Source organism: Ailuropoda melanoleuca, chromosome 6 (genome assembly GCF_002007445.2).
Source record: "Ailuropoda melanoleuca isolate Jingjing chromosome 6, ASM200744v2, whole genome shotgun sequence".
NCBI classification, from domain to species: Eukaryota; Metazoa; Chordata; class Mammalia; order Carnivora; family Ursidae; genus Ailuropoda; species Ailuropoda melanoleuca.
Genome location: NC_048223.1, coordinates 115,578,845 through 115,600,932, shown reverse-complemented (window position 1 = coordinate 115,600,932; position 22,088 = coordinate 115,578,845). Strand labels below are relative to the sequence as shown.

Sequence of the window (22,088 nt, the reverse complement as noted above, 5' to 3'; positions counted from 1 at the left end):
CATGAAGTATACATTCATTCATTCATTCATTCAGCATCTACAGTGAATCAGGTACTGAAATCAGAAATATGAATGTATTTTTTCATTTACTGCCACATACCTATCTGAGAAATGAAGAAATTAAGACTGTAACAGATAAGTTACTTGACCAAGTCCATAAGGCTAAGAAGTACAGAGCTGGGAGCCCAGTACAAGACCATCCAGCAACTTTTATATTATTGGAAATAGATGCTTATATACTCATCGGATTTAGTATTATTAAGTTGATGCATTTCCCTTACTTTTTTTTTTTAAGATTTTATTTATTTATTTGACAGAGAGAGAGAGACAGCCAGCGAGAGAGGGAACACAAGCAGGGGGAGTGGGAGAGGAAGAGGCAGGCTCATAGCAGAGTAGCCTGATGTGGGGCTCTATCCCATAAGGCCGGGATCACGCCCTGAGCCAAAGGCAGACGCTTAACCGCTGTGCCACCCAGGCGCCCCTCCCTTAGATACTTTTATGACAAGTAAATCAAAGTACAAACAGTGACAGTATTTCAAAGCCCATGTCATTCACACTTTGGATGTGACTATACCCCCGATTTTTAAGGAACTGATAAATCACGAGTCTTACCTGTTGCTGTGCTGAAGAGTAAGAGCGAAGCAATCCAAAGCGCGAGCATCTAAGTTGATTTTAAAAATCACATCAACTCTTCTTGAAGGTTTATACTGATAAAGTCACCTCACTAGAAAGTATTAAGCAATTTTCTTCGAAGAGATACCATTCAACATTTAAATTCTAGGTCCAGAAGAGCATGGAGCTCACACCACCTTTAATCCCTATGCCCTGCAAAGTAATGTGCCATAGTCTACACTCCTAGCTCCACGTTAAGAGATTTAATTAGCAGGGTGTGCCTTCCATTAGGTGATTGGTAATTAAAACTTCTGAGGTTTTGCTGTTTCATCATTAGCAATATTTTGATTAAGCACAAACTGAGTCACTCTTGAAAGTTATTTTAAGGCTTTGAGACGGTAGATAACAAATATTTAAAAGGCACAATTTTTCCAAATCAGGATTAGGCACTTTGAGTATTCTTTCCCTAACACATTTCTGACTGCAAACATTTGCCTACTACAAACAGAACCTCCTAAAATATTATGACTTAAATAATGAACATGGTTAATAATGGCTAATCTGCCCATTATAATGTGGCAATATAACGCAGCACTGTCATCTAGAGCCCGATCACCTGGGTCCAAATTCTGGCTTTGCCACTTATTAGCAGTGACCTCGGGCAGGTAAGCCTCAGCTGCACATTTCCTCACTTGTAAAATGGGGATAATCATGATTCCTACCTCGTAGGGTCACTTAAGTGACTGAATTACTTATTATATGAATAGCACCTAGTAGACAGTACTATATTAAGAGTTAATTTTATTAGTTATTTTTCCACTATGTTCATGGTTGGGAGCACAAATTTCTGCCCACATATAGCTACATACAAACCTACGTCATGGTGCAGTCTCCATAATGACATTTAATATAACACAAAATGTCTTCACCTTGTTGGCTAAGACATTCACTTAAAGCGATTGAGTTCACAGATCTCCTCAGTTTCTTCATTTTTAAATGTTCATAGAAGATGGCTGAAAATATTTCTTGGTTTTTCTTAAGTTTTTCCTCTCACCATAACAACATTAAGATTTTCAAGTATTTATGAAGCATTCGGTCCTTTCATACAAATCTTGTTACGTTATGAAAGGGTCAGACAAAGAAGAGATTGTGACCAAGAGCAGTTACAAGTCTTGGGTGCTTTATTTGGTTGAAATATTTCCTGCATGTGCAGGCGTGCAGACATGCAGGAGTTCGAGAATGGGCTCTTCAGCAGCACGGAGCTGTGTGCCTGGCACACTGAAGGGCCAGGAGCTACGCCATGGAAAAGGCACGCTCTAGAAGCTTTGCAAGTTGCCACTGGTCATTTTTCCAAGAATCCATGTTTTCAGCCACACATGCAGGATCTGCATGAATCTCAGAATCACCAGTAGAACCGTTCAGAAGACAACTCTTGCTCATGTCTGCATCCCAAGGGACAAGCACAATGCCTGGAATTTAGCATGTGCTTAATGAACAGTTTTAAATGGAAAAAAATACAAAGCTCTACAACGATAATAGAGGGACTTTTTCCAAACCGCGCTCTCTTCTGTGTTTTCACAGCACTTCTCAATGAATCTGCTACAGTACTCAGCATGTAATAGAATGGTTAGATATTTACCCGTTCGTCTCCTCCCCTAGACTGAACTGTTCCGAGACAGGACTGGTTTTTTGTTGATCTCTGGGCCCCCAGGATCTAGCAACAGATCTCTCACAGCAGACACATGGTCAATATTTGTTGATAGAAAAAAAAAAGTAGCATTAATTTTCACTGATCGCACATTATTTGAGGAAATTGTTACTCTAGAGAGAATATGATTCTTAGAGTAGAAGACTCATTATACTTTAACAATTATATTTAACGATCATCAGATGCTGGGGACTCCATAGCGCTTGCTGAAATCATGGCCATTCTTCCTGAAAAAATGTCACACAGAGCAGTTAACAGTAGCTCTTAAAAGTTCATCATGAAATCAAAGCTCCACTTATATGTGCCAGCACACCAAAATGAGGAAAAACAGCAAAGTGGTTGAATTCTTGACTCAAGAATAGAGAATAATTTAATTAATTTTGTCCCTGACATGATAAATTATTTTTAGGATTTAGTACGGCAGAGAACCTTTAAAGATGTCATGACAGATATTTCAATATTAATGTCAGAACCCTGAAGAATATGGCTGTAATTTAAAAAATCACTTTTTAGGCTATTTCTTAATGCATGGCATTTTAAATCACCCAAGATTTCACGGAGGCCAGGATTTTGTCATGGCCATTTTGGTGAAGCAAAGAAACAGTGAAATACAAAGACAAATACCTACGTAATCTCAGCAAACCAGATACCTGCGTGGCTACTCCATGCCAGGCAAATTCGAGTTTCTAGTGATACAGCCATGAATAAGAGACAGTGAAGACTCTGCCCTCTTGAACAGAACAATGGGGAAGGCAGCCGGTAAACACAGTTAACAAGTAAATGACAGAGTATGGGGAAAGGTGGTTTAAGCTCTATGGGGGAGAAAAAGAAAGCAGAGTAAAGCAGATGGGGAAATTTGGGATTTGACTGGAGGAGAGGGCTGCTATTAAGTTTGAATGGTCCAGAGAGGTCTCACTGAGAAGGTGATGTTTGAGCAAAGACTACTGGCGGAGGTGAGGGAGGTATCTAAGTGACCCTCCAGAGAGAGGGACAGGTGGTCCCTCCAGTCTTTGAGGAAGAGTGAAAAGGTCAGTATGGCAGGAGCAGAGGAAAAGGAGTAGGGGATGAAGTCACAGAGGCACTTGGGGGCCAGAGTGGGTAAGGCTTTATTGGTCATTATACCAACTTCAGCTTGTCCTCTCAGGAAAAGGAAGCCATTGGAGGAGGGCTCTGAGCAGAGGAGACTTGGTCTGACTGTGGTTGTAACAGGGTCTTTCTGGCTGCTCTGCTGCCTAGAGACTGAAGTAGGTCGAGGGCAGAAGCACTTTTATCCCCCTCCTTTCCGTTTTTTTTATTTTTGTAGTAAATTCTCTGGAGGTGGCTGGTTGGGGTTGTGGGGAGCTGGTGAGAGAGGGCCCTCCTGGGGAGGAGGGTTGGGGGCGGGGTTATTGCTCTGAGCTCCCTGTCTCCAGGGTGCCTGTGTGGGGAGGGTGTCACGACTGGGGCTGGCACAAGGGGACACACAGCTGCACAAACACACAGGTCACAGCATGGGGGGTGGCGGGCAGGAGAGGGGCCACATTGCACTTTGGGAGTGGGGCCAGCCTCCCCGCTAGGAGTGTATTTTAGTAATCCAGGTGAGAGATGATTGTGGTTCAGACCAAGAGGGTGCCAAGAGAGGTGGTGGGAAGTGGATCGGTTCAGGGTACAGTCTGAAGGTAGAGCCAGTAGTGTTTCTTTTCTTAACATGTCTATTCTTCAACTTATCTCGAGAGATGCAATGATATAAGAAGGTCCCCAGTGTGTTTTGCAGAGATACAAAAATCTACTCCTTTTTTTTCCTGCTTTATTTGAATAACATATTTTCTCTCATAAGTATCATCAAAGTAGTTCTTATGAAGTTTGAAAGGACAAAAATATTTTAATGAATTTGTTTAGCTTGATTGGTTTAAGAAACGTAATTTTTCTGCAAATTTTTAGAATTGTGTTTCTAAAACAGATGATGCTTCTGGAGTCTACCTCTGTAGTCAGGCTTTATTTGTATGCACATTTTGTAGTTATACACCACTTGTAGGCAGACATAAAACAAGCATCTCATGTGAAAGAATAGCCTCTACCAAGGAAATATTGTGAACTATTACTTTGTGAACTATAGACTGTAATTAGATAGTCATCACATACTTGTTAAATTACACACAGTAAAAATATACATTGCATCAACACAATTCATTATAATTACAAGTTACTCTAGAAGGCTACTTGGAGTTTCCAAGCAGTACACTTTTCATAATAGTAATGTACTATATTACGATGTGCATTAAAATTACACTTGAAAAATTAAAATTAATTTCTTCCACATTCAGGAAAGAAATTGGAACATATAGAAAAAAAAATCACTGTCAAAGAGGCAAGGGAAGGAGAGGTTAGGATTTATATCAGAAGTTCATGTATGAGACTTCAACACAGTTTGAAAAGGCCTCAATTCTAGAAGCAGGCTCTCACAGAAGGAATACAGCAGCTTGGTGATTTCGAGTCTGGACTTCAGAGCTGGATCTGGGTTCATGGCCAGCCAGGACCTCTTCAGCTGTGATTGCCGGCAACTTCACCTCTCTAAGCCTCAGATTCTCTGTGCACATTGGTTAAATAATTAAGTCCCATGATCTTACATGCACTTATTTTATTTAGAAATTTAGTAAGTTTGCCTTTTCTCCTTTATCTATCCATTTCTTTCCCACCCTCCCCCTAGCTTTATTAACTGACAAATAAAATTGTATATGTTTAAAGTGTACAATGTGATGATTTGCTCTACATACATTGTGGAATGATGACCACAATCAAGGGAGGTCAGGGTATTCTTGGGAAGATGGGACGAGCACATGCGCATAAAGAGCTTGGCCTACACGAGGCACCCGGCACAGAGTAAATGGCAGCTGTGACAACAGTTGCTATCTTCTTAGCCAACCCAGTCTCCTGTTATGGGTGGGGTGGTACGTAATGAATGCTACTTGTCCAAACAAGCCCAGGAGAAAGGCAGGACTTGAAGGGAGGGTCATCCACGGGTAAGTCTTCCTTCCGTGGGTGCATCGTGACAACAGGGAAATCTGTATGTGGACAGCTTGTGTAATTACGAAGGAAATGTGGGCCCAATAGACATGAACCGCAGGGAGAGAGAGAGAGTCACGGAAAACAGGCTCATTAGGAGGCATGATGAAGTAGTTAGATATGGTGAGGAGAGGCATGATTTTGGGTGTGGATGGCAGGAAGAGAAACAAGCATGCCCAAGGACAGGGAACAGGAAGGTGACTTCTAGGTTAGAGAGAAGGGGGAGGAGACATGATTTCCTTCAGCAGGGACTGAACGTGTTTCTGGGATGTTCTCGTTCCACGATCAACAGCATTCCTAACTTTGGTTGTTCTGTCATATGCTTCCACCCACCACCAGGAAAACCGGAACTTAAGTAAATTAGCGTATATCCAGCCAAACACATTTTTAAAAAACGCAAATGCTCATCCATGAAAGGACTTACCATGAGTTTCTGGGCTCCCTACAAGTGAGACAGATGCTCTCAGGGCCCTGGCAGGGGGAGCTGCAGCTGTTTCACCCTGCTAAGGTATTTAGATACCACCTGCCTACATCTCTTTCTACTCTGGCTCCCCTTCCATCACCTTCCCCTTGCATGGGTGGTGCTGGAGTGGCTGTGGGCATTTCTGGGGCCTAAGCGAGATTTAGGGAAACATTCTGTAAGTGCCTGACTCTGCTGTTTGATGCTTGACTGCTGACAGCTTTCAAGCCTCACCCTAACTTCCTTCGTTTCTACCCCACATCTGCTAACCTGATAAGAAAGCCCCAGTCCTCCCTTTTTTGGCATGAATGGGATGTCCAAACAGGGAATCCCTCTCCCATGCCTGTGGGAGCCATAGCTTCAGCCCCGCCTCCTACGCACCATAAAACCCCCAAGCCAGTGTCCTCTCTCTGGTTGTTTTTAGACCAGCATAGGTGCCTACCCCGCTTTCCCAGAGATGCACGAGGTAAGTAATATGAGCTCGTTTTGTTCTCACAAGTACCCTACAAGGTTGATATTTTATTTCAGTTTCTATTCAGGTAAGAAAGTTGAAGTTTCAGAGGTTAAAAAAGTAAACCCCAAGATAATTATGAAAATTGAGCTAGGATTTGAACGCAGTTAAACCCCTAAACACCACACTGTCTCACAGCAGCCTCCCGAATGGTTGGTCCTCCCCATCCTCTCTGCTGTATTTACTTCTTCCTGGCTCTGGAAACACACATCTCATTTTCTAGGTCCCTGAAAAAACCTGTTTTCCTACCTATTTTTATGGATTCTCTGATTTCATTGCCAGTGGCTTTTTCAATTTCTTTTTCTTACTCTTCAAATACAATTATTCCCCAACATCCTTCTCCTTTCCTTATGCTGTAGATTCTTAGATATTTCCACCTGTGGCAAGGGCCTTCCCTCCTAGGACTTCACCTCTTGTGTCTAGGTGAAAACTTCCCAGCATCCTCTTTCTGAAGCTTCTGGCTCCAGCAATACCAACTGTCTTCTGGACCTTTCTAGCTGGGTGTTTTAAAGGAATCATAAAGTCATCCCATCCAAGTTCTAAGAAACCCTTCTCTGCGGAGCTCTTCCTCACATTACCTGTTCCTATCGTAGGAGCTGCTGTTCTTTGAGTCATGAACTGGAAACACCCACAGCATCTCTGATGCTCTCAAGGGCCCTCAAGAATATTGATTCTTCCTCTATGGTGTCTCCTTTGTTCACTTCCCATGAGATTCACTGTTATGATCCCTGCTTAGGACTTGATCTCTTGCCTGAAATATTGCTCCTCTCTCCCCAGGCATGTATCCTAGACGTTATTTATAGACCAACCATCTTGAATCTTATCTCTGATCACATTCTCCCCAAATGTCTCTGTTGAATGAAGCTCAAACTATGTAACTTGGATAAAGGACCTCCTTGTCCTCTCCTCAATTTAGCTTTTGAGCCTCCAAGTCCACACCCCTCCACACCCATTGCCCTTACCGACTTGCTGAGGTTTTGGTTCCTGCTGGTTCTTTCACCTAGATGGCCCTCCCCCACCCTTCTGTACATGCTAAACACTCCTCCTATTTCAAGGCCCAGTTCAAGTGGGACAGTCTCTTTCCTGAATATTTCTCCTGATTCCTCTCAGTCACATAAGATTTCTTGTTTCTAAATACCCACTTAACTTGTATTATTTTTATTCTTCTTACAGCTTTTAATTTTATTACTCCATTTTTAATTTTTTTCTTTTGTCTGTTCTCCCTTGATCCCCCTTCACCCATTTCTCCCACCCCCCACCCTCCACTCTGGTAACCACCCATCTGTTCTCTGTATCCATGAACTTGATTTTTTTCCTTTTTTTCTTAATTCCCCATATTAAAGAGATCATATGGTATTTGTCTTTCTCTGACTTATCTCACTTAAGCATAATGCCCACAAGGCCCTTCCGTGTTGGTGCAAATGGCAAGGTTTCATTCTTTTTTATGGCTAAATAATACGCCACGGCGTGTGTGCATGGGTGCATATACCACAATTTCTTTATTCATTTATCTACTGATGCATACTTAGGTTGTTTCCATATCTTGGTTATTGCAAAAAATGCAAATAATTATTTTATCTCTCTTATAACTTAAAAATATCTCATTTATTTTTTTATCCCCAGTATTAAATTGTAATGAGCTACACTGTAATGTACTACATTCAAGGCCAAGAATATATATTTGTATGCTTGTTATGATACCCGATTAGTACAGTTTTTTCCCTAAAACACAAATCTGATCATTTTATTCCTCGGCTTTGTCTATGAAATAAAGTCCGAACTCATCAGCATGTGATGCATGGCCTCCCTCACACCACCCCCTTGGGCTTCTCCCACCACCCCTCACTCTACGGAACCACTTACAGCACTGCCACAAGCTCTCTGTGCTATGCCTCTGTGCCTTCATTTAAGCTATTTTTGCATCACTATTCCCTTCCCTCCTCTACGGGGTAAAATCCTAGTCTTTCATCCAGATCCACCTCGGGTATTACTGACTCTGTGAAATCATGCTCAACCTTTAAACTGGGCATTTTCACTTACTCTGGGCTCCCCCATACTTTAGACACATCTCTAATTCTGATGCTATTACATTATAATTCGTGACATGTTGGACTGTCTCACCTGACCCCTCCTTGAAATTAAGGAAATCAATGCCTCATAGTCATCTTCATCTTCCTCAGTACCAGCTAGGGGGCCTGCCACTTGGTGAACACTCAGTACTGCTAAACAGATTCTTGAGTAAATAAATGAGTGAAAGAATGAGGAAAGAAGTAGTCTAACTAAATATTGAATGGACTCATCTTGATTTTGGTAAACATATCAAAAGAATAGGATTCTTGTCGATGGTCCAAATTTCTATTATAGCCTTCAACAACTTATGGAAAGGAAGCAACTCTATGAATTTATACATTCCATTCTTCATGTTTTCTAGTACATGTAGGCTTTAAAAAAAAAATCAACTACGGGTCTGGTTTCCATCCTCTGAAATCTAAGGATCACTAATATGTATTGTTCTCTCTGATACACTAAAATAGGTAGATATATCCTAATACAACAAATGTATATATTCTCATGACAAATAATTCCAAGAATTCAACTTTGATGCCGATGATCATTTATCTGTAATTGGGTTAAATCTTGATTATTTCATTAAATTGCTCAATATTATTTATTTATGCTTCTATATTTCCACAATGTCTAGTTGCTATCTTAATGAATTTAAATTTTCTGAGGAAAAGATGACTTGGGGGTAACTTGAAGACAATTGGGTTTTCTCTTTTCACAAGAGACCCAGGATTTGGGCTATTATGGACAGAATGGCATCCTGCTATTTGAGTTTTATTGAATACATATCCTTAAGCTCCTTATGTGATAAATCACAAAACACATTTTAACCAAAGCACTTATTTCCCTCTGGCAGCTTTATATTTAAGCTTTACATGACATTACACGATATAGAAAAGACAACTCAATTTGACATCTGAAGAGAGTTGTATGAAAAGGCTCTCTGGACACAGAGGGATATGCATTAAGTGAAGGGTCCTGGTCTCTACTTCTGATATGGCCACTAGCTAGCTAGGATCTAGACCAACAGACACCTTTCTGAGTTTAATTCCCTTGTTTATAAAATGAGGAAGATGAACTTTGTGATCTAAGGTCTTTTGCATCTCTAAAGCAACCTAAGCTTGGAATTTTAAGGAGCACATTCAGAGATCCTCAAGTAAGCTTGTCTTGTGAGGAAAAAAAAAAAAGAAAACTTGACAAATTTGTCTTCCTCTCTCACAGTAATCCTTTGACCATAAAACCATCCTGAAGTGTGATCATTTCTTGCCATCCATGCTGACTCAGTATTTATCATCGTCAGGTGGTGTGACTTTTGGCACCACCCAGAAAGGAGCTCTTGGGGCAGGATATCATTAAGTAATTTTAAGAATGAAGAATGAGTGACTTGAATTTCAACCAAAAAAAACCCCAAAGACTCAGTATGTCTTGATGAATAAAGGGATTGATTTAGGTTCAGTCAAACCTGAGACCTTGGAGGGGCATAAGGAAAATTAACAACTTTGTTATTTTAAAAGAATAGGAACTGAAATCAGTATTTTTTCCCCCATTATGGAAGAGGATGAGGGAAGCAGTAACAGGAGCAGAATACTTCTAAGCTCCACAATAAGGATGAAGCCTCACCCTTGGGCTGGGTCTCCCAAGAATGAAACAGGACGGCCAGCTGACAGAACAGAAGAGCTCAATTTAAGGGGGAATTTTCTAATAAGTAGAATGTCCCCGAGTAGGAATCCCTTAATTGATTACTTCAATAATATATTTGAGAAAGTTATTACAGGGAAAGCACTTGTTATCAACAGGATATTAGGTATTTAAATATTGAATCTGCCCTCAAGGAGACTATAGTCTAGTAGAAATCGTATGACATGTACATAAAAAACCCTAAAACCAGATAGAAGGTAAAATTTATGAACTGAGTAGAAAAGTAATAAATTCGATGTCAGTGGCAATATTCAAGGAGAGGCTGCATGACTGTTTGGATGACGTAAGAGAGATTTATACATCCAGTAGGAAGTTAAACTACATGACCTTCAAGATCCAACAAATGCTTTGTGGTTTTATTAGACTGTCACTATAGTAAGGATTTTTTTAAAAACAGGATTGTCTCATTTTCTGTTCCACTCACATCTCAGATGTTTTTCTTACAGAAATGTATCTCTATTGTATAGTATCTTTTTCCAGCTTTATTTCTTAAAACAAACATTCTTAATTCATTTATTTAAAATATGTCTGAGAATTCAATCAGTTAGAAAAAGTCAATAGAGCATATTTAAAACTATTTCTAAAAGGCAAATACAAACATTTTTTTCCAATATAATCGTGATGGACTTTTTTAAAGGAAAACTTAATTATTTTATATAATACAAACCAGAAAAAAATGGGGCTTAAATAATAATCTTACATACATTTATAATTTCCATTCACTCTTCATACTATTTTAGCTTTAAGATTAATTGTACAGAATCTTATTTCACAGTCACTCAACTTTTATTGACTTCGATATTGACAGACTTGGTACAAGTTATAAAGCCTTATGTGGCGTGATATATAATTAAAATACTTTGTCTCATAACTTATATTAATGGGTACATGTCAGAGAATGCCAATTTGCCTCTAAGAAGAATGTAAACCCACATTAATTAATTTATTGTGGAAAAGCCTATCAGGGCCATTAACCACTCTGTCTTTGCCTTACATAGTGAAGCGCTAGCTGTTACAGGCTGCAGTTAGGGGCCCTGCAGGCTCAGCCTACTCTCTTCCTTAACATGACTTCTGTTCACAGTAAATTCATATTCAACTAGCCTGGTAAATTTTTCAAAATGTAGGGCCGCTGGATCTGGATCAAAGTAAATTTTTTTTTAAAAAAAGCATTAGTAAAAGAGTAATTTGATTTCAAAATGATTGTGGTAAGGAAGACTCTCACTGCTGTTCCTAAGTACTCGTACATAAGTTCGGTTGAATGGTAATGGGTATGGTCCAACTATTTTTAGAGCGCTGAGTTATAAATAGTTAAGTAGCAGGATCTGGTGTGTTGTTTATAGGTCAAGATACACATACTCTGTTCTTATGCCTAAGGGTGATAAGGCTCTAGCAACTAATTTAGTTACCCAGACTGACAAGAGGCTGCTATGTAAACTGGAAAGCAAATTTATTAATGTGTAGGAGAAAAACTCACTTTTGAAGAGAAAAGAAACTTTGGTGCCTCGCCATCTCCCGCAGGCCAGGTCAATAATGTTGTTGCTTAGTGGGCACAACATCTGATCAATGATAGGTAGTTGAATGATATTTATGGCTCCCGTTACCCATCTAGAAAAGACCGGTGTGTCTATCTCCACAGTAACAATATCCTTGAGGCCCCTGGTTGGGATATTTTTCCCCTAGAGAGTGCTGGACACACTCTGACAAATTCTTGCTATTTGGGATCTCTGTTTATAGATACCATAAAGGTTATTTTCTTTAACACAGCCTTCCATCAAAGGATGAGTGAACATCATATAGAGGCTTAGGCCAAGGTGGGGCAGAGGATGGGGGGAGTTCATTTAAATGCCTCCAGGGGCCAGCCAGTCACAGAAACAAGTGAGGTTGATGAGACATGAGAGAAGTGTCAGAAAATTATCAAATTTCCTTTATTTTTCCTGAATATAGTATGAACTGGTATGTATGCTATTTTTAGAGACATTTGAGATTTTAAAATAAAAGACATTGAAAAATAGAATTATTTCCTTACTTAAGTTCTCTTTCATAATTTGTTACTTCTGAACTTATCATGGAAACATAAGATATCACTGTCAGGGCATGTCAACCTAAACCACAAATCCTTCGATTGGGTGCAATAATCTGATTTACTCAGTTTCATGTGCAAAAATGGACTTGACAAACATTGGTGCTCCTTTACATGTATAGGCTGTCATTACACAGTGCTTGGGTCTGGAGAGGTGTTTGTTCAGTTCTGGGATCCCCATACCATGTGCTTAACTTTCAGTTACTGCTTTGCAGTTCGATGGCTTCAGTTTGTAGCTCTTCTTTTCATATTATCAATCTCAAAATATAAAGGTGAACTTTCTAATGTCTCAGAGTTACTTTATTTTCATAAAGTTTAAAATCAGAGGACCTTTTTGGAATTCCATTTTCAACTCCACAGCTTTGGTAATGTAGTTTGAGCCATGACTTTCATTTCAGGAAAGTGATTTCAGTGCAGGATAATGGGCCAGATTATTCCTTGCCAAATTAGTTTCTTAAAGACAATTTCACTTCAAGTGAGCAAATTGAATCATACATTTGTGTAGCTGATGAATGTGGTGAATGTCTTTGCAGAGAACTATTCAAAACTGATAGGTTCTAGCCATCAAAAGGCCAAGACTTTGATCCACTTTTCATTGTTAGAGATTTAGTGGCAAGTGACATAAAAGCGTCCAAAAATATTAGCACTTGGCCACGTAAGTTCATGTACTGCAACACGCTACAATAGTATCCATCTAATTTATAAAAAGCCCCCCTGGAATATCTGGATTTTATGCTATGTAACATTATCCAGTTTGCAGGATTAATTACGTCACCTTCATGGTACGCGGCATTTTAAATTCCTTGGCACAAAGAAATTCCTAGAAAATGATGTCATCAGGAGACCTAAATTCTATGTCTTGGGGAATGTTCCCTTCCTAAATTTAAGTTTTCACATTAACACTGTCCATTGTAAGAGATGAATCACACTGACTGATTTTGACCAACTGCCCTGCATTTTGCAAATTTTCTTACAGACAAAGATCAGTCATTTGCTGAGTCCAATCACAGCCTGTCATCTTCTGACACATAAGCATTCTTGTCAATATCACCAATTCAGTGTAGCTGATGATGTGACATTATTTAAATCTGTGCTCTCATCACCTGCAGTAAAAAATGCTGCAACCAATTTAACTTTTTTTATACAACTTTTCTGCAAGGACTAAGACATAACTTCAATATTCTGGTCAACAGTACTTCCAGTAAGACTTCAATTTACAAATGCTTGTCTCTGTGCAGAACACATAATTTCTGCTGTACTCTATGATGCTCTTTTACAAACTTGCCATCCTTGATAAAAGCTTTTGCTGTCTGGGTAATTTTTTCACTTAATATATAACCTCATTTGCAAGAGCATCAGATATTTTATTCATATTCAAAAACAATCATTGACATTTCAATCCTAGTCTCAGGTTAAGTTTTTCATTTTTCATCTTCTTCATATACCAGTCATAAATGTTATGATTTGTCTCATAATGGTTTCAGATGATTTATTTCATATTTCACAACTTCTTAAGCTGTGGTTCTTTCAATAGGGACATCTTTTATTTGCATGTTATATACGGAAGACTATTCTTCACTTCATCAAAGAAAGATGATCTTTTCCATTAAGTCTGAATCAAGCATCTTTCCCCCACATTTAGTGGAGAGAGGCATATAGAGAAACAATTCTTTATTCTAGAAGGAACAAACACAAGTGGCAACTGACATCAGCTTTTTAACATTAGAGAAGCAATAGGGAGTGATGGTGATTGTGGCTAATGAAAGATCAAATGTTCCATCTAAGGGAATAGTTGCTGCTGCTCCATATAAAAAAAGGTAGCTAATTATCTTCACGCAAGAATGCAGATCTACTATTGCCAAAATTGTCTTTTTTTAAAAGGAAAAGCTGCAAATGATTGGCTCAATTAAAAAAAAAAAGGAAAGAAACTACAGGTCAGTAGGCTAGACAGAATAGGTCTGAAGCTGAATCAGTCCCATAGGCAATCAGTACGCAATTTCTGTAATAAAGTATTAAGATATTGTCATAGAATTTTACTTTCCTGAGATTATATTCACCACTGTGATTGGAATGTTATATATTCCCCAACAACTCAAACATGCACACACAAAAAATTTATAAATGTCAGCTCATAGTGTGAATCTCTTATTTTTTTTTATCCCAGCAGGTTCTTTCTACTGGTAGGGATGTCGATCAGATGGGCCTGCATCCCCTGCGTCCACCATCATTGAGAGGATGTCACGTGATGTCTACCTCCAAATGATGCTAACATGGAGAAAGAGATCAGAGCCAAAAACATGAAGAAAAGAGATACATAAATTGGTCATAATATCATTTGAACTGCTGAAGCCAGCCATTTCTAAAGCCAGAATTTTCCTTGGTCTTCCTAGTTACATGAACCAGTGTATTTTCTTTTTGGCAGAGGCTGGTTTAGGGTGGGTTCTGTAATAAGCAAATAGACCTGATTCCGTCTGACTAGTACAGATATGCAATATTACTCATTATGTCTGAGTTGTTTGGCAAGCTATATGGTCCATATAATGCTAAATATTCTCCACTATAAAATACTATACTTACTCGTAATCTCTTATTTAACATCAGTTTTACGTACCAGATTTGAAAAATGTTATCTGTGAAGGGCAAGATAGTAAATATGTTAAACATTTTGAGTCAAATGTACTCTGTCACAAGTAACTTAACACTGTCTTTTTGTGCAAAATCAGCCATAAGTTGTCCATAAACAAATGAGCCTGGTTATGTTACAATAAAACTTTATTAATGGCACTGAAATGTGAATTTCATATAATTTTCACATGTCATGAATGTGGGTTTTTTTTGGTTCTTTTCAATCACTTAAAAATCATTCTTAGCTTGTGAGCCATATTTGGCCTGCAGGCTATGGATTGTTAACCCTGTAGTAGATCATAACCTCCATAAGGGCAAGGAGGGAGCCTCATCATCGTGTCCCCAGCACTAAGGGGCAGTGCTCGCAAGCAGCAACATATCCCTAAATATTGAATATGAGTAAATGAATACTCAAGGAAGATCAAGATTGTGGAAAATTCAGTTTTCACAAAAAACAGTAACACTAAGCATTTTGGAAACTTAGTAGAAATTATTAAAGATTGAAGGAACCCAATGAATGTCACCGCTTCTTCCCAGTTCTCTGGCCCCTTCTTTGCCCCTTCTTCTCATCTCTTTACACCATCCCTCCTGAATTGTCTCAGAACCCCAACTTTTTCCTCCTTCTATTATGCAGACCAATGTCTTCTCTTTACAACTACTATCCCCAAACCTGCATACTGAAACCAATCAAAGTATTCAAATGAAAAGAGGTATCTACCCTACAGGTCAGGGAACCAAACCGCCCAGTTCTATTAGTGACATCCTCAACAGGTCATTGGTCTCAGGCAATGTAAAAGCTGATATTTTTCCACACATAAAATGGAAACAAGTATCACCTTTAGAACCAATTCCATTTTCTTGAAAGTTCCACATGAATTAGTAAGCATATGGGATACATAAGTTTTTTAAAATTCCTAAAAAAAATTTAACACATTATTGGTAAAGGTTTTAGATCTTTTTATGATGATGAATGTTTATGAGGAATGTTATCCTGCCTGCTTAACAAAGCAAATTTGTTTTAAAGGGGCCATCGTTGTAATGAAATTTCTCATCTTAAAAAAAATTAGGCTTTATAGGCTTTCTAAGAAGAAATATCAACTACAACCAGGATAACTTTCATACTGTATTTTTTTAACTGAGAATCTTGTATTCAACTGATTGCAAACTATTAATACACGAAAATGAAAAATGACAACATCTGCATTTTAATTGTATAAAAAAATAAAAAAACTCAGCCAGCCTAATCTCAAGAAAACATGAAAATTACACCATTAGGCTGTTATGCTCTAGAGAAATGTGGATATTTCTAAACATCTTTTAAAATATTTTATTCTAGTGGAATCCTTTTCTCTTTCATTAACCTGGAGGATAAACTTAGACTTTTAGTTAAAGTAAGTATCAAATGAATAAAACAGCAGTGTATTATCAATATATAGATCTTATATGATAGTATTTAAAATTTTTTAGTCTCTCATGCAATAATGAACAGGTCTCTTCACTTCAAAATCATCTTTAATGTGTTGCATAGCTACTGTTGCTAAGATTCTTTCTTTTTTCTTTTTCTTGAAAAAGAATATTATTTTACATAGCTTATGGGGCCCTCTTATCTTACCTTAACTTCTGCTATCATAACTACACAAAACTAAAAATCTACACAGATATATCTTTGTTTTAAATAAAGAATGACACATGGAAGTGGTTATATTTTAAATTGTTTTAAATATTCACATTATCTTTCAAACCATCAATTCTCACAAATGAAAAGTTTGGGTTTCTAGTCCATACCATCCAGTTAATTTGTCCATTTTTGCACTTATATTTGTTTATGAAATATGAGAGTAAAATATAAAATAACTAATTCTAAGCAAATGTGACACCATCATTTAAGAACAGGATAAAAACATCCAGTTGTTTTAACACTAAATGGAATTATAATTGCTTTCACTGGTTATATCCAACTCTACAAAATCAAGTGTGGACCTAGAATGGAACATTCTTTCTACTTCTCTATTACTCAAGCAAATAATATCATTTTCCACAGCTGCCATTGAGGGACTTTTTCAAAAGAGATTTTATTCTCATTTTTCCCCCCTTGTGGGGGTGGTATGGGGAAAAGGGCAGTAGAGGAAGGCAGGGAATTTAAACCAAGTCCCGCCAATTTTCAAAAAAAGATAATGTGTTCTCACCACCTCTCACTTATAACTCCTAATTAGTAAAAACCAAAGTTGTGCACAAGTTTATCTTTCCCATTACACTGTGAGTTCTTCAAGGACAGAATCCTGTTTTGCTCATCTTTTTATCCCCAGCACCTAGCATGCATGGCACAAGAGAAGTAGGAAGAATTTAGCAAGCGTGCTGAAAGAATTAATGAACGGGTGAAAGGCCAACGGTTAAGATTCAATGTGTAGCCACCTCCATAAGATAAATGAAGGCAACATCTCATTAGCTAGAACTGTAGCCCCCCAAAAGAGTAAGAGTAGTCATTGTTCTTATTTTAAATATAGAAAATAATTGGAAGCCACTCAAAAATTTGCATTCATCTGTTGAGATCTGAAAGTTTGGGTTGGTTTATGATTGATCACAGGATAGTAGGGATGAAAGAAATACCACTGGATTAGATACTAACAAAAATTTTGCATGTCAAAGACCACTTTAATCAATTGTTAGAATTTTTGTTCCTTTTGAATTCCTGTGTTGCTTATGATAATATTTTAGAATGAGGCAGGGTGAGAATTGCTTTTCACCAAGTAAAGAGCTACATGGAAAAATTGGCTTATCTTCTATTTTCTGGAGACAAAGGTGAGATTCTGTTGAAAAGAAATAGGATAAGAAAAAACAAAATTAACTAACTCATTCTCAGTATTCCTGGTCTCTATCCTGTTACTCAAATAGATCTTTTGTTTTTAAAACGAACACTTTGGGACATACTGATGAGTTTGACATTGATCAGTATATGTCCCAAGATTTCCTTGAAGGTTTTCCTTTGCATAAAAGAAACAGATGTCCCTGGGCAGTTTATGGAATCTGCTCATGTATTTGAATAAGGCCTTCCATCATTACTGCTTCATTTAGAGTAATAACACTGATTATTACAGCCACAGCATCTGACATTGCTCAGAGATTATCCCTTCAAAAAAAGAATCAAGAACTATGTTGCTTATGGCAAAGACCAGTATATCTATTTCACCATTAAAAATTTTTGCATCTCTTAAACAACATAGGACAAAAATCTAATGTGGAATTACCAATAAAATCTTCCCAAGTTAATTTCTGACTGAACTCAGCCCAATTAAAATCCCCAGCCAGTGAGACCACATAACCAAACACCACAATAAGTAAAGTAACACAACCTGATACTAATGTTGTCCATATTACCCAGGCAGAAAGCTGTTGCCCACAGAGTCAGCAGAATTCAGGAAATACGTGCATCAGCATGCATGTGTCGGAATGCAAGGAGACAAGCCAAATCTGGCTTTGACTATATAGTATCTAGAGCTTTTTCTGACAAATTCAAGGATAGAGTGTGTACATCACAGGAAGCCCAACTTCCAGTTAACCTGACCTTAATGAAGACTTGTAATTTATAATAAAGTCTATAGCTGGATGTGAATATTCATGTCTTCTCAACTATAAAAGGTTCTTACTCAGAGTCAACACTAGGGCCTAGGCTTCAGGGCAGGGAAACATTAACAGTAGCTCTTAGAAATGGCTATGACTTGGTGATGTCCACTGGAATTCTTGGGAGTCAATCAACAGTGAATAGTTCCTCACATGGTCTGTTGCACTGATGAGCACTGTTTCTGATACAGTTAGAGACAGTGCAGAGAAGGGCAACAGCAACCCAGACAGGGGAACGGCTTACAAAAATGTCTTGGAAAAGAAGTGACTCACACCATTAAAAATCCAGGTAGAGTAAACTGATAATATGGCCTCAGTATTACTAATTTCCTAAAATATAACCTGGGAGTTTATAGAAAGAAACTTTGTAATTCTATCTGGATTCTGACATTACACCAATTTACTTAAAAACTAAAATATGGGGGGTGCCTGGCTGGCTCAGTTGGTTAAGCACCTGCCTTTGGCTCAGGTCATGATCTGAGGGTCCTGGGATCAAACCCCGCATTAGGCTCCCTGCTCAGCGGGGAGTCTGCTTCTCCTTCTCCCTTTGCCCCTCTCCCCTCTAGTGCGTTCTCTCTTTCTCTCAAATAAATCAATAAAATCTTTAAAAAAAAAGCAACCTAGAATGTGTATCTTTTGTTTTAAAGGGGAAAAACAAAAAACAATTAAAGAAAAAAAAGGGGGGATATCACACTAGTGAGACAACCCCAGTAGGCTCTACCAAGTCCCTACAAAAAGGTTTCAAACCTAAAGCCACAGGAGCATTTTGAGAGGCCGCCAATGATCCATCGAATAAGAACCTAAGCACTCATATTTAGGGCTTACAAGGCACTCAGTTTTTACCATATTTTTGTTCAATAAATGTGAATTACTGCAGAATTATTTTACAGCCCACTAGAAAAATGTTCCATGATATTAAATTCACCAGCACAGAGATGCGTTCCAGAATATCAAGCAGGTACCGAGTTCTGAATTTGTGCCAGAACAAAACAAACACAAACCACAATTTTTTTGGCTTCACATTAAGAAATCAGACAGTGCAGAGGGAGTACATGTGCATGCTTAAGGGACAATGTCCTCCAAATAAAGGAAGCCCTCGATCCTATCTCAGAGTCAAGAAGTTCTAGAATTATGTCTGCAATTATGTCTATATAATTTACATTGATTACAAGCTGTTTTCTGGGCTACAAGGAGGAAGCCTGGTGGGAGTAGGAAACGAGTGGTTAGACAAACAGGACTTGAACTTTCTGACAGGAATTGCAAGGAGAATCTCAGCCTTATTCACATGGAGTCAGGTGTCCGTGCCTTGACAGAGAGGAGGTATCCAGAAGAGAACCCCAGGCTCAGGGATATGTCCCTTAGTGGACAGGACAGTGGCCAGTGATTTTGGGGGTTTTGTTTGTTTGTTTTTCCAAATAGAAAGGATACCAGGAAGGCTGTATGAGAACCCAGCACTGGAGATTTACAAGGGTGGAAAAAACTCAGCTGACAGAAATACGTCAGCATCATCCACACTTCCCCAATTTACACAACAGCCTATAGAGGAGTGCAATCCAAAGGTAGAAAAAATAAAATTATTATCTTTGGCTCAAAGCCACTAGCAACAAAACAGACCTTGATGCCACAATTATAGTTACTTGCATCTATAGACAGATCACTAGATAGGGTTAGTTTCTGACTCAGAGTCTGAGTGAATGAATCAGTTTGTCTTGGTTGGTATTAGGCAGTCTATGAACAAAGGGGTTATTTGAACTGCCCTCATGGTTGCCCCCAGCGAACGGTCAGGTGGAAAGGATGATGTAGATAACAAAGATTATCACACTGAAGAATATTGCCATTAAGACTCACTCCGTATCGCGCGTCCCATATTAAAAATCAGAGCCTGTCCAATGAAGACGAGGGGATGGTGTCCCCACCTGGCTTCAGCTGTCTCTGAGTAAACTCTGAGAATTCACGACACAATCCTAAAGGCTGCTTTACCTGTCGTACCTACATTTCATTTCTTAACAAGTCATTTTTTTAAACAAGTGGGTCTTTGTAGAGAACTGTGGGGTTACCAGAGTTGTTTTCTGCCATGGGTATTGAGGAATCCGACTTTGAAATACACAGTACAGTGTGCTTATGGGCCAACAGCTCTGGAATGACCAACTGGAAAATGTTTTCCCCAAAGAACTAAATGATACCAAAATCATTAAAGTATTTCTCAGCCTTACTTGCATATTCAGTTTAGCTGAATTATTCCAAGAGATTTAAAATCTTGGCATTAGTTTTGGTTTGCTTATTCATTTTGTTTATTCAGCACTTTTTCTCTCTTTAAAAATATTTAAAATTGAGGTATATTTTGTGTGATTGGAAGTGGGTGTAATATGGATTCTGCTAGATTTCACTATCTTATGGCTGAAAAACTAGGCATTCATCCCAGCAGCTGCCATGGATGGATTTTGAGAAAACATGGCAACTCAACTGTGGCTGTGTGGAGTGGAGTGAATGTGGCAGGCGTTTCTCTCCAGAACTGAATTCAGAAATGGGAACAATGACAGTGAAAATTGAAAGGAAGTGCCTAAGATGGCGGGTGAAAGTGCCTATGAAGTCGTCAAGCTAAAAGGATATACCAACTGGGCTATTGGATTAAGTGTGGCTGATCTCACTGAATCCTTGTTGAAAAATCTATACAGGATTCATCCAGTGTCAACAATGGTGAAGGGAATGCATGGCATTGAGAACACAATTTTCCCAAGGCTTCTGTGTATCCTGAACACCCAGGGATTAACCAGTGTTCTCAACCAGAAACTGAAGGGTAATGAGGTTGCTCAGCTCAGGAGTTACCTTGTGGGACATCCAGAAAGACCAAAAACAACTGTGACTTTTGGCTTTTAGGCTGTAGAAATTAAAAATTACAGTGTGATTGACTGTGAGCCTTTAGTTTCTCATCCATATACATGGATCACAGTTTGCTTTTCTCTTCCTAAATACGTGAATCTGGGCTCACAGAATTGAAGCTACACGTGGTTTAATGCTTGCAGCATGAGCCCTTAACAAAAAAAAATTAACTATAATAAAAATATGAATAAATTGAGGTATATTTAACATTCAGTAAAATATATAGGTCTTTGGTATTCAATAAGTTTTTTCTTAATTGTGGTGAAGTATAAGTAACATACGATTTACCATTTTAAACATTTTTAAGTACAGTTCAGTGGCATTAAATACATTCACACTGTTGTGCAGTCATCACCCCCATCCATCCAAAGAACTTAATATCCCCCAAATAAGACCCTGTACCCATTAAACGCTAACTCCTCTAGGGGCGCTTGCGTGATGCTGTCAGTTGAGCATCCAACTCTTGGTTTCCGCTCAGGTTGTGATCTCAGGGCCCTGATCTCAGGGTCATGGGATCAAGCCCCACATAGAGCCCTGTGTCAGGCTCCACGTTCAGTGTGGAGTCTGCTTAAGACTTTCTCTCCCTCTCCCTCTGCCCTTCCCCACCGCTTGCTCGCTTCTCTCTCTCAAATAAATAAATCTTTAAACACTAACTCTTCTGTGTTGTGAAGCATCTTTTTGATGCATGTACTTGCCACCTGTATACCTTCTTTTAGGTATTCTTCTTCTTTAAAGATCTTTGACCCATTTTTTAATGAGTTGTTTTCTTACTGTTGAGATTTAAGAGTTC

General features: G+C 38.6%; 1 protein-coding gene and 1 pseudogene across 1 annotated transcript in view; one reads left to right on the top strand and one right to left on the bottom strand.

Moving 5' to 3' along the window:
* The window catches only part of PNLIPRP3 (pancreatic lipase related protein 3), a 35,864-nt gene extending 35,063 nt beyond the window's left edge, over positions 1–801 (bottom strand). The window contains exon 1 of the mRNA XM_019797842.2: positions 613–801. Coding sequence (XP_019653401.1) covers positions 613–661 — 49 coding nt within the window. The 5' untranslated portion in view covers positions 662–801. The remainder of the gene's footprint in view (positions 1–612) is intronic.
* A 1,034-nt stretch (positions 802–1,835) lies between these two features.
* On the top strand, positions 1,836–21,281 carry LOC100472095 (annotated as a pseudogene).
* Positions 21,282–22,088: the final 807 nt, after the last annotated feature.